Genomic DNA, 12,437 nt, shown 5'->3' with positions numbered 1-12,437 from the left:
TGGGAGGGAGGTTGAGATTCACCAACACCAACGGCCAGCACCGGAAACTATTCCTGTTGAAGCATGACCAGTCAGCGGCCGTAAACGTCGTGGTTTTTGGCGGGTCGGATACGTTACCTTTCAAAGATCCTGAATCCATCCAGTGTCAATGATAACGCCACATCAGTTGATTGGGAGAACAATCTTTTGGCCACGAGAGATTTGTAGAACTTGCCATCGAAGATATCGCTGATGACATCTGCGCAACAGATCGAGAGGATGTGAAAGGCATGTCGTGGATGAGCATCATCACTGACGAGGATTTACGTGGGGCAGCTAGCCGAGAGCAGCGGTACTGCATCGCTGCAACTTTTTCCTTCGAGTGGAATTGTGCCCCTAGCCGGGAAATCACCGACATGTACGTGAATGTCTTGCGGGCTCGCCGGCTGCGGCCGGCCCTTATGGGTTGGTAGCGCTCGGAATTGCAATGGGTACAGTAGTCCGAATTCTGCAGGACCGTGAATGCCATGCATGCATTCATGCAACAATCATATTTTTGTTGGGGCAGTCTCCGTAGGTGGTGCAATCTTCGACGAAGGATCTTGAAGTTGGAAACCGCTGGCTGGTTGGGACCGAGGTGTCGATTGTGCAACTTGATGAGTTCATCCGCCAGCGAACTTGGGAAGCGGTGTTGCGACTTGAGCGCAAGCAGATCCAATCCAAAACTCGGAAGATAGCTATCTGTTGGACAGACGGCAACAGTGAGAGTTAGGCTGTTCCCTCACCGTTGACCGAAACGATTATTACGGCATGATGCTCACCATCTGATGCGGAGCCAATCGACTCAGTGGCAACCACATTTGGGGCGATTGGACGCAGCTGAACGGCGCGTGAAGATGATGCACTCGGGGACGGTACACTGGTCAGGACTGACAGTGATCCAGCTTCGTGTGAGTCGCTGCCTCCAACAACGATATCGAGGCTAGGGTCGTCGTGGAGATCAAGGGCATCCTCAGAAAAATCAGACTCCAAAACCGCCTTGATGTTGGCATCATGCAACCAATCCACGACGAGACTCTCGTTGTTGTCATCGACACTGGGTCCAACTAGGGCTTGGTGAATGTGTGGCACCAAGGATAGATCGCCAGGCGTAACCTCCTCAGTGATTCCCGTAAGATCCATCTCACTGCCATCGTCATATTCATCATTGTCGTCGTCATCGTGCTGGCTCCATTGGGAATGCCTTGAACGGATGTGTCAATGATGGATTGACAGAGTATGACGATGTCTTCGTGAAAAGCGTCGTAGGCTTCGTCTTCGCTCTGATTCGCCTTCGATGGAGGAGTCTTGAGCATGGTGATAGCTGTCGTTAGATTGCGACATCCCATCAAAGCCATCCGGGGCGCTGCTGTGCAAGGGCGAGACCTGGCCAGCTGATGATGGTTTGATGCACATCGAGTGGTCAGCGACAGAAGAATATATTTTACAGACACCTGCTCTCAGGCAGAACACAAACCATGGTGTTGTTCTGGATCGAGGTCAATCACTGTGACGGCAGAGTTGGCCGGGTTGTGTCCGCGGGATACGAGCGGGACGGTGGGTGGAGATGGCTGCCTCGAGGGCCCTGGTTGGTGTTTCGCCTTCTTCCTACGGGGTTGATCTGCTGGCTGGTCATCACGAGTCCGACGATTGAAGCTTGATGAAATCGGCTGGCTACCTTCAGCATCGCTCTGGGTTGATTCGGGAGCAGAGATCCCGGACTCCGATGTTTGGCTCTGACTAGCTGAGCCTGAGGACCGTTTCCCGTACGGGACGATGGTGCATTCGCCCGCCGGGTAGCCATATTTGCTTGAATGCTTATAGTATGCTGATTTGCTGAGCCAATCGCCTCCAGCAGGAAATTTTCGGCAGAGGTTGCATCGGCAAAAACGATAGCCTGGTGCGGGAGGCTCCATTGGGGGAATGAACGCTTGGGGAGGAAGCCGAGCCCGTGGATGCGATGACAGATGGGCAGAATGAAACGGGCCGGGAATAGCACTCATCGAGTGAGTTGGGTGTGGATACCAATGCGCAGACGGCTGGCGAGCGTACAGAGGATGAGTGCCGATCACAGAAGGGTGGTTTGGAGAGTGAGAATAAGACATGGCGTGGTAGCTTGGAGGGTAAGGGCTGGGCGAGCGAAAGGACAAATGGGGGTGGCCGGAGGTATGGTGCTGCTCGTGGTGGGCAGCATAGGCATGCATGGGACGATGAAGGGCCGATGTGTCTTGATCTGAACGCGGGCCATGATGATTCGGACCGGCAGATGGATGATTCTCGGACGGCGAAGATGTGGTGTTGGACGGCGGTGCTGTCTCTGCAACCGGACGGTGCGGATGCTGGGCGGGAGAGACGCTTGAGAGCGCAGACGGTGGGCCAGTCCTGCCGGGGGTGCTGGGATGCATGAGATGGGCAGCAGCGGGATGAAGGACGAGGACGAAAAGCTGCAAGCCCAGCAAACCCGAAATCGAGACCAAGCCGAGCCGGGGCGGATGGGTCCATTTTGTGGCCGGCCATCAGCTGGCTGTCTGGATGGGCCTTGTCGGAGCGGTAGCACAGACCGCGAGGCCCTTCAGAACCGCGTCGGCCAACAAGGGGCATTCGGGAACACCCGCTCTCGGTCGGCTCTCGGTGGGACTCTCGGTGGGACTCTGCCTTCTCGCCACCAGCAGCGAGAGCCCCACCACGTGACTCGGCCCAATTAATTCCCGGTTTTTCTTTTTGGTTTTCGCGTCTCGAGTTTTGCATCTCAGGGACACCAAGAAGCGCTGGCCAGCCCAGTCACCGCAGCGACACCGAGCACCCACTTCGACATAGCGCAACTCACTCCGGCCCGTGGCTCCATCTCCGCAACATGCCCAACATGGTGGTTGACCAGCCCAACCCAGCTCTGGCTGGGGGCAAAAAGAACAAGTCGCTCAAGCGCAAAAAGAGCCAGGATCCCTCCCGGCCCCTCGTCATTCCCAAGGACAGCATCCAGGACACCAAGATCAAGGCCGACTACGATCCAAAGGACGACGAGGAGCTCGAGCTCGAGGGCCTCGTCTTTGGCGCTGACCATTCCGAGACGCTTCAGAGTGTGCTGGATCGATCGCTCCACGCCGACCTGGACCGAGAGCTCGGCCGCCACCGCTCAGACGATCTCGATCGCGACGACGAGGACGAGGACGACGATGCTGAGGACGGCGACCAAGACGGCCAGCCTGATGATGCCAGTGTGAGCATCCCCCCCTTTCTAGTGCTACGGCGTATCCGTTTGTGAACACACAATCGCTCCAGCCACAGACGATATCTGACGACAACCGTCCCTTCCCTGCAGGCATTCTTCATCGATACTCGTGGCAACGCCGACAACTCGATGAGGCTCGAGCAGGAGAGCGAGGCGCAGGACTCGGATCTTGAGAGCAACGACCAGGACGAAGAAATGGATGACGAGGACGAGGCCGAGGTCGAGGATGATGCATACGAGCGAAAGCCCGCCTGGGAGGACGACGATGACATCACCATCAATATCGCGGACGTCAAGCGGCTGAGGAAGCTTCGTAACTCTGAAAGCGAGACGGTGCTGAGCGGAGCCGAATACGAGGCGCGGCTGCGAACCCAGTAAGTGTTGGGACAACAGCACTGTCTGCAAGTGCGGTGGCGATACCAGATCCACTCCCGACCCCGACCGAGAACGACCAACACGAGATGCTTCGCACTCTGGAATCTCACCATCATCTTCTGCACTCGATGCACTAGATTCGAACGCATCTACCCGCCGCCCAAATGGTCGACGCTGCCGGAAAAGAAAGAGCAGCCAAGCAAGATTGATCTGCTCAAGTTCCTGCGATCAACGCGCAGCATTGTCGCTCGCTCTAAACATGCAATGCTGCCCTCGGATCAGATCGACGTCACCCGCATGAAAGATGCCAACCAGACGGCATATTCACAGGTCAGCGTAGTTCCATCGATCGTGTGACTGTGCAACCCCGCTGGCTCGGTGCCCCGATTTACTGTTCCGAATACCCGATATCAAAATGGGCTGGTTGCTTCCGTGCCCAGGCCGATGCAGGGTCAGACCGAGCCTGTCGCAACGCACCTGTACAAACGCTGAACGGTCTTTCTTTTTTTTGGTTTCAGGCTGTGATCCAAACTGCTGTATTCCATCCGAAGGCTCCTGTACTCATGACTGCTGGATTTGACAGAACCGTGCGGCTGTTCCAGGTTTGTTTCTGAGCACACGATAACGGAGTTTGGCCCCACCACAAGGACGTGCACAGTGGCGCCGTTCGGCATATCAGAGCCAATGTGTCAGAGCCAACGTGTCAGATCCAAAGCTTGTCAGAGCCAGAGCACCCCACGGTTGCCGGATTGGTCCCCGTGCCACACAGCCGTCCGTCGGCATCGCATCGCCGCTTTTCAAGTAACATCCACCCCCCACCGCTCCAGGTCGATGGAAAGATCAATCCCAAGATCCAGAGCATCTTTTTCAAGGACATGCCCATCCACTGTGCCAGCTTCACCGCAGACGGCAAGCAGATTATCCTCTCTGGGCGACGAAAGTTCTTCTATGTTTACGACATTGAAAAGGGCAGCGTGGAGAAGGTGCACAGCATCTATGGTCAGTAATGTTTGGTTATACTCGTTACGCCATGGGTGCATGCGATGGGGTGGCCCGACTGCAACAGTGGCTCCCAGTCCTGGCCGGCGCTGTGGCCAGACTTGCTCGCATCGCGAGCGACGACATCGACGGCCTCTCCCACCTCTGGAACATTGGACTCGCGTTCACATGTGCACTCTGTGGCCCACTCCGCACAGGCCGAGAGGAAAAGTCGTTGGAGAAGCACTACGTCTCGCCGTGCAACCGATACCTCGCCTTCCTGGGAAGGGACGGCTACATCGTCCTCGTCTCCAACAAGTCCAAGCAGTGGATCGGCAACCTCAAGATGAACGGGACCGTCAAGGACCTCGACTTTTCCAGCGACGGACAGTACATCTTCTCGATCGGCGGAGACGGAGAGGTGTACCAGTGGGAGCTTAGCTCTCTTTCGTGCATTCATAGATTTGTCGACGACGGCGCCATCCGGCCATCATGTATCAGCGTCTCGAAGGACGGAAGCTACATGGCGACGGGGTGAGTAACCGTGATGGGTGCAGTGGGGTTATCGAGCTGCCCCAGGGAAAGGAGGTTTCCTCCAGCCAAGTCGATTGCCATTGACTGCAGCAGCTGCATGGTCGTCTGAGGACGGGCTGGATGATGGGCAGAATCGACCCGCACCTGTTGTCGGCGATGCCGTGCAGCGTGACATGGCATAACATGGCATGGCATCTCACGTCATTCTCGATTGCTGACCCACGCTGCCTGACTCTCTTCGCACTGCCCCGCAGCTCCGGCGCCGGTGTTGTCAACGTGTATTCCACCGCCTCGTGTCTGTCGAGCCCAACACCAAAGCCGCTCAAGACCATCATGAACCTCGTGACCACCATCCACTCAGTCCGGTTCCATCCCTCGTCGCAACTGCTGGCCATCTCGAGCCGAAAGAAGAAGGATGCCCTGAAGCTGGTGCATCTTCCGTCCCTCAACGTCTTTCCGAACTGGCCGACGTCTGCAACGCCGCTCAGCTACGTCAACGCCGTTTCGTTTTCGCCTGGAGGCGGGTATATCGTCATGGGCAACGACAAGGGCAAGGTGCTGCTGTATCGCTTGGGAGCGTATGACGGCTATTGAGCCGGCCACACTGGTAATAGATCGCCCTTATCGACCCCGAGGCTGCTCGCGCTGCCCATCCCCGACGGCACACATGCCACTGGCGTGCATCTCAAAAAGTGACCAATCTTGGCAGGCGTGTGGTGGGCTGGCAATTCTTCATGTCCGCACATTTGCGGTGAAGTGCAATCGCACTCCCCTATGGCCCTGGATCCATCACGGCTCTGATACGAACGACCAAAGTGAAATGGTCGAGATGCACCCGGAGAGAGTAGTTCGGGTGATTGGCTCGCGGACAGCAGCAAACGTCATGCTTGCGAGTGCCATGCGAGCAGGTGAATGACATCACTGCCGACGGCGCCCTTCGTCCTGCGGTAAACTATCTCGAGCCTTCTGCTTGCCCGACAGAGTACATCCCCGCCTGTGCTCCTCCGCTATCCATCCGTAATTGCCTCCCCCCCCCCTGCAACTTTGAACACCAGCGAACCAAAAGCAGGCATGGGCAACGCTTTGGTCAAGGAAATCTCGAGCCACCAGAAGAAGGAGGAGCTCAACCTCGCCAGCCGAGGACTCAAGGCCATCCCCAATGTCCTGGGAAAGTGCGTCAGGCTCAAGCGCCTCGACATCTCCGGCAATGAGCTGGCCGATCTGCCCGAGGAGCTGTGTGAGTGATCCAAATGCCAGATGATGGTGCAGTGCTCGCCGTAATGTAGACCCGACGACACAGGAGCGTTGTATCCGGAAGCAGAGGGAAGTGAAAGAAACGCTATGGTGGTGGGCCTGTAGTGCAACTTTAGCCAGAGGGTGGGGCAGCTCGTAAGCCATCTAACCAGCGCCGGATTGCAATATATTCGGGCGATCGCCATGGCAGCCAAGCTCGTCGAGCTCAAGGTCCTCACGTTCTCAAAAAACAACATCACGTACTTTTCGCCGACCCTCCCACCCTCTCTGGAGGAGGTTTACGCCAGTACGTCATCGCAAACAGAGGAATGGGGCGCTGACGGTCGGAGACTACCCGATAGGCTCTGGGTGCCGCGCCGAGAACGACGGAATATCAAGTCGTCTTCGCAGCCTAACGGTCGTTTCACGGTCCGGTTGGGACCCATGCAGGCGGCAATCGGCTGTTCTATGTCCCGATTCCTCCAAAGATCAGTAGCCTCGTCAACCTTCGTGTCTTGGATCTGAGCTCCAACCAGCTCGAGTGAGTCTTGCAGCTTTGTCGCCGTGTCCGCTCCGTCGAGTTATACACAGATGGTAGATTTGCTGACCCACCGCTGATATCGTCGTGGCTCGTCATGCGAGCCACAAATCTACCGCCCTGCGCAGAGAGATTCCTGCAGAGATTGGACAGATCCAAACCTTGGAGACAGTGATCCTGTACAGCAACGATTTAAAGGTGCGTTTCGGGACGGGATTGCAGCGGATATTGGCCCATCGACTGTGCTGGTCCAATGTAAAGGCACCATGGCAATCGACCGTGAGAGTAGCAGCAACAGCACTCTTGCCTCGCTCGCGATCCATCCATGAGTGCTTATTGTTGCTGACCTTGCTTGTGGGATCAACGTCCCCCTTGCTTGTGGGATCAACTTCGCCTTGCTTGTGGGATCCATTCCATTCCCGCATCAAACAGGTGTTTCCTCCGGGTCTGTATCAGCTCTCGTCTCTCAAGCTCTTGAATATGAACCATAACAAGATCCGAGAGATCGGGCCTGAGATTGCGGATCTCAAGACCCTGGCGGTATGGGTAGACTCCGAGTTAGCGCGACGCTTCAATCGCACTCGGAGACGCAATCGTATCTGTTGAGCGATTGGGAAGCAAGGGCTTGCTGTCCATGTTGCTGAAAGCCGAAAGAGCCACGGTGACAAGACCTTCGAGTGCTGTTTGAGCTGATGGCGGCTTGTTGGTCACATCCGTTTAGGAACTGCACATGGAGTTCAACCAGCTCACGAAGCTGCCCGAGAATATCGGAAAGGCAGGCTCACTGATCCGGTTGCTCCTGGGCAACAACTTCATCAAGAGCATTCCGCTTTCGTGTAAGTCTCAGCAATGGCTCCTCCTCCCCCCCCCGACCAATCGGGCGTATTATGGTGCTCACTCGGCGATATTCCCCCTCTCCTAAAAACACCGCACATGGGCCTCACCACCACTCTCGACTCAGTCGGAGATCTGGCTCAGCTTCAGGAGCTTGATATCAAGGAAAACCATGAGCTGTACGAGTTTCCGCTCTCGCTTGCTCGCCTCAAGTCGCTCCGGAGACTGGATATCAGCAACAGCAAGATCGAGGGTATCCCCATCTCTCTCAAGAACTGGACCGAAATGACGGAACTGATTCTGAGAGAAAATGGACAGATTGAGGATATGCCAGGTTGGTGGGCATGGGAAGCAGCCGTGCGCGGAGGAGCGACAGGGCAAGCGAAGGAATCACACGAAATGACCAGCATGGTGACCAGGAGCTTGATCAACGCCTTGGGTATGAATACACAGGCATCATTGGGAATCTCAAGGTGCTCAAGAAGCTCGATGCCTTTGCCTGTTCGCTCAAGGGCCTGCCGGACGAGATTGGCGAGCTGACCGAGCTGTCGTGGCTCGACCTTCGAAAGAACCACATCACTGCTCTTGGAATCCCATCGACGATCAGCCAGCTGCAAGCACTGAGCAAGCTGTTCCTCAGGTAAGCCACGAGAGCGACTCTGTCCTCCTGGGAGTCCGACCTGGGATATGTATTGTATTGGATTGATTCAATTCTGCCTGATTCGATTTGATTTCGGCGACGGCGGCAATCGACAGCAACAACGACCTGGATGCACTGCCAGAGGAGCTTTGCCAACTTTCCCAGCTACAAGAGCTGGATGTGAGCTCCAACCTGATTGCCGCGCTGCCCGAGGGCATCGGCAACCTGGGTGCGCTGGAGAAGCTCTTTGTGAACGGAAACAGTCTCGAGGCCTTGCCAGCGTCGATAAAGTAGGGCCCAGCGCTGATGTCGGCGTTGGCGTCGGTGGGGACCCCATTGGCCTCACGGTGAAAGGCTGTGTCTGACGTGAGAGCGGGGACATTTCGGATTTGATCCCACAGGAATCTCAAGAAGCTGTCGGTGCTTGAGCTCCGCTCAAACAAACTTCGGTCACTGCCGGCGGATATTGGCGAGCTCGTGGCGCTGACCCGACTGGATATCACGCACAACCAGCTCAACGACCTACCGGTATCCATGTCCATGCTCAAGGACTCGATGGTAGGCGGTGTTGGAGCACCAAGCGGAAGCCATCCGCACAAACACTGTGTGCTGACACTGACTTGGATACCGATCCGCGCCAGACGCTGGAGCTCAAGGACAATCCCTTTGACAACCCGCCGCAAAACATCATTGTGCAAGGAACGGCGGTGATCTTTGGCTACCTCAGGGAGCAGGCCAGCAACAAGACCCCAGGCGGGGTCAAGCGAACATTCCACTGAGTGCCAGGGGCCGAGAATATACACTGCACGCCGTCTTCCAGAAGCGAACGCGATCGAGACCCGCCGACCGTCCTCTCGCCTCTCCAGGAACTGCCGACTGTCTTGCCGCTGCCACCGCCGGCCACCGTCGGCCAGCGCTCTGGGTCGGTTGCGGTGCAGATCCTGTTTCGGTGCAGATCCTGTTTCGGTGCAGATCCTGTTTCGGTGTGGGAAGAATGTGGCGCTCACATGACCGTGGGGGTCTTGGTTTGCTTTGTGGTCTGCTCTGGTTCTGGCCATCGTCGCTCTGTCGCCCCGTCGCCGCCCCACCATTCCCTTGGTGTTTATCGCCGGCGCCTGCTGCTCTGCCGGCAACCCACTCTGTCCGCTCCGGAAACGACAACAACAGCAGCGACAAGGGCACCCACCCACACCAGCACCGGCCCTGGGTTCTTGCCCGTTGTGACCCTGAACCCGTTTCCCAACCGTCGTCCGCTTTGATCCTGGCCGCCCTGAGTGATAAAACCTCGTTCCACAATCCCCTCCTCTGGTTGCGGAGGGGGGTCTCGCCCTCGAATCGCTCTTCTTCGCCAACGATTTCCACGGATGACATCGACGAGCTCCATGGCGAGCTGGATGCACCAACTTCCTCCTACAACGGCTCGCCGCTGTCGCCGTCGACTCCCAATCTTGATGTCGTCCACGAGAGCTCCTATCTGACCTTCCCACCGCCCAACCCCAACAAGCGGGACCACAAGCGCAGCCTGTCGTCGCTGGCATCGTCGTTTTTCGGGCGCAAGGGCACACCCCCAGCCCGGTCGACGCTCTCCAACTCGATCGTCGACATCTCGGAGAACTTCCAGATGCCGGCCCAGGACCGGCTTGAGCCGTGGATGCCCTTCCCGTTGTCGCCCCCTCCGCCAGCCAAAATCGAGCCACCGATTTCGCTGTCGGATGGAGCGCCGCACTCCCCCGAGCCGCTCGCGATCCCACTGCCGAGCCATCTCATCAACTCGCCGCGGCTCGCTCCCAGCGAACGCACCGATTCGCCCGACATCCCGCATGTCATCCAGCTCGAAGACTCGCTCGCGGCTATCGAGGCCAGCATCGCCTCGGGCACCGTTCATCCCGGAACGGCCTCCGACCTGGCCGAGAACGTAGGCATCTGCCACTGGGAACGGCAGCGGGCTCTGTGGCGGCACAGCCATAGCGAATACAACCCGAACGGTAGTGCTTCCGAGGATGCGATCCACCACCCTGTCGTCCAGGGCATCACTCCGGCACACTACGACACGATATACCATTCCCTGATGGAGCAGCGGCGGTTCGCCCGGCCGGTGCCTTTGAATTTCATCACTGCCGTCCTGGTAAGGAATATGTCGACGGATGTTGCTGCAAATGACTCGTATGCTGTCCCTGGGGCAACATCGCCAAGGGTATCACTCGCGTCCAACGTGCCGCTTGCCTCGGTGCGGCCTGCTTCGTGTCCGATTTTAACTTGTCTCATCATCGGCAGATCCATGGATGGAAGCGCGAGGGGCTGATGACCGACCATCCCGATGGCGAAGAGGGATAGTCTCCATCGCGGCTACGAGCCATTCGAACACAATCCTCCCCTCCTCTCCTCTCAACAACGCTCCTGTCATTTTGCTTGCCTGATTGTTTACTTTACTTTGTTTTATTTTGTCGTTCCTCAACATCCGCCAGCCGATCTGCTCCCCTCAAATGATGAAGGATGGGGTGTGCTGGCTAGCGACCCGCCAGCACTGGTGGGGCGTACAATAGAGCTCTCCGTCGCGATTGTCCGCGGCGCCGAAGCTGCACCAGGGATTGTATGGCCCATCCTGAAGGCACCGCGGGTGGGCGGTTGGGAGCCATTTTTTTTCTGGCGAATCAGAGCGAGGCTGTATCGAGGTTCGATGGCCAATGGTCGATGGTCGATGGTCGATGGTCGATGGTCGATGGTCGATGGTCGATGGTCGATGCGCTTGTGGGCATGGAGCGCACGCAGGTTGACTGCCACAACAGGGAATCAACCAACGACGAAGCGACACCAGGGACGGGTCCGCTGTCGTCTCAAGCTCAGTTCCCACATATTGCCGACTCACTCGGGCCGAGATGGAGGGATTGTTTTGCTGGGGGGTGCTCTGTGAGCAGCCGTCATTCATGTTTTATATTGATTGGAGACTGCCCTTTCCCGCTTTTGAGGGGGAGAGCGCGACGAACAAGAAAAAGTAATTGATTGACATCGGGGATATGACACGGTGATTTGGGTGTGTTTCAATGATGTCCCGACGACGCAAATGACGGAAAGTGAGAATGGGAGATGGAGGAGCGCGGCGATGAAGCTGGCCGTGCTTGTTGGCACGGAAAGCAGAGAGGGGAGAGGAATAGCACGGATGATATACCCGGGCACAGCTTGGTATCTGCTGTCTCTCCTTAGAAGAAGAGGGCAGCAGCGGCGGCAACGACGGCACCGGCAAGGAGGGAGAAGCCGGTGGTGGCAGCGTTGCTGCGAGCGGTGGGAGAGGTGGCAGTGGGGCAAGTGACGGTGGGGAGGGTCAGGGCAGCCTGGGGGTTCTGGCAGCTGGAGGCAGCGACAACGGTGGTGTTGTCGGTGAAGATGTTGCGGAAGTAGTAGAGGTTGGCGTTGGGGAAGAGGCTGGGCTGGGCGATGGCAGCGACGTCACCGAGAACCATGTTCTGGAGAACGACGGCAGACTCGAACCAGTCAGAGCCGCCAGCAGCGGTGCCGCGCTTGTCGTGGGCAAAGACCTTCTTGTTGGCAACGAACTTCTGGGTCGAGGAGGCGCTGAGACCGTAGGCCTGGTAGAAGGAGCTGACGGTGACGGGCGAGGTCTGGTCGACAAAGATATCGGCATCGGCAACGGCGGCAAGGAAGTCCGAGGGGTTGTAGAAGGTCTTGGAGGCGTTGGCAACGGGGGTAGCGCCGGCCTTGGTGATGTAGTCGAGAATGTACTGGGGGGCGTTGATGGTCCAGGTGGCGTTGGGGCTGAAGGAGCTGACGGGGCTGTAGGTGGCAAAGACGACCTTGGGAGAGTTCGAGGCACCGGCGGCGACGGCAGCGGTGGAGATGCAGTTGTAGTTGTTGAGGATCTGCTGGCCGATGGTCATGGAGGAGTTCTCCTTGTTGAAGAGAGCGCCAACGAGGTTGATCCACTCGAGGCGGTGCTCGGCTCCGGGGTCGGTGGTGGCGGGGAAGAGGACGGCGTTGGTCATGTTGACGGTAGAGAACTCAAAGGCAACGTTGACCGAGTTGAGCTCCTGGGCGGCGAGGGT

At 57.4% G+C, this 12,437-nt stretch overlaps 4 protein-coding genes across 4 annotated transcripts; 2 read left to right on the top strand and 2 right to left on the bottom strand.

Moving 5' to 3' along the window:
- Window positions 1-113: 113 nt before the first annotated feature.
- BJ171DRAFT_418969 (uncharacterized protein) lies at window positions 114-604 on the bottom strand (the record flags this gene model as incomplete). Its single annotated transcript, XM_053107367.1, has 2 exons — window positions 114-238; window positions 307-604. Coding segments are annotated over 2 exons (423 nt in total), but the record flags the coding sequence as incomplete, so codon positions are not given.
- Window positions 605-1,440: 836 nt separating this feature from the next.
- On the bottom strand, window positions 1,441-2,442 carry BJ171DRAFT_487465 (uncharacterized protein). The gene has a single exon (XM_053109293.1). The coding sequence runs from the start codon at window positions 2,421-2,423 to the stop codon at window positions 1,479-1,481; it is 945 nt and encodes a 314-aa protein (XP_052970914.1). The 5' UTR covers window positions 2,424-2,442; the 3' UTR covers window positions 1,441-1,478.
- A 1,000-nt stretch (window positions 2,443-3,442) lies between these two features.
- On the top strand, window positions 3,443-5,728 carry BJ171DRAFT_418902 (WD40-repeat-containing domain protein; the record flags this gene model as incomplete). The annotated part of the gene is made up of 6 exons (XM_053107360.1): window positions 3,443-3,621; window positions 3,760-3,952; window positions 4,141-4,224; window positions 4,450-4,621; window positions 4,819-5,134; window positions 5,389-5,728. The coding sequence occupies 6 exons, from the start codon at window positions 3,443-3,445 to the stop codon at window positions 5,726-5,728; spliced, it is 1,284 nt and encodes a 427-aa protein (XP_052970913.1).
- A 477-nt stretch (window positions 5,729-6,205) lies between these two features.
- Window positions 6,206-10,713, top strand: BJ171DRAFT_577183 (uncharacterized protein; the record flags this gene model as incomplete). The annotated part of the gene is made up of 15 exons (XM_053113792.1): window positions 6,206-6,371; window positions 6,579-6,674; window positions 6,818-6,908; window positions 7,034-7,103; window positions 7,338-7,445; window positions 7,627-7,741; window positions 7,867-8,073; window positions 8,193-8,379; window positions 8,496-8,669; window positions 8,781-8,937; window positions 9,021-9,137; window positions 9,246-9,301; window positions 9,547-10,294; window positions 10,406-10,504; window positions 10,654-10,713. The coding sequence occupies 15 exons, from the start codon at window positions 6,206-6,208 to the stop codon at window positions 10,711-10,713; spliced, it is 2,451 nt and encodes an 816-aa protein (XP_052970912.1).
- Window positions 10,714-12,437: the final 1,724 nt, after the last annotated feature.

This window comes from Polychytrium aggregatum (assembly GCF_025602895.1).
Source record: "Polychytrium aggregatum strain JEL109 chromosome Unknown BJ171scaffold_3, whole genome shotgun sequence".
Classification (NCBI taxonomy): Eukaryota; Fungi; Chytridiomycota; class Chytridiomycetes; order Polychytriales; genus Polychytrium; species Polychytrium aggregatum.
This window is presented reverse-complemented; position numbering and strand designations above follow the sequence as displayed.

What these genes read in the sequence shown, in the direction of transcription:
- BJ171DRAFT_487465 (XM_053109293.1), bottom strand. Translation starts at nt 2,423, where the DNA reads ATGCATCCCAGCACCCCCGGCAGGACTGGCCCACCGTCTGCGCTCTCA.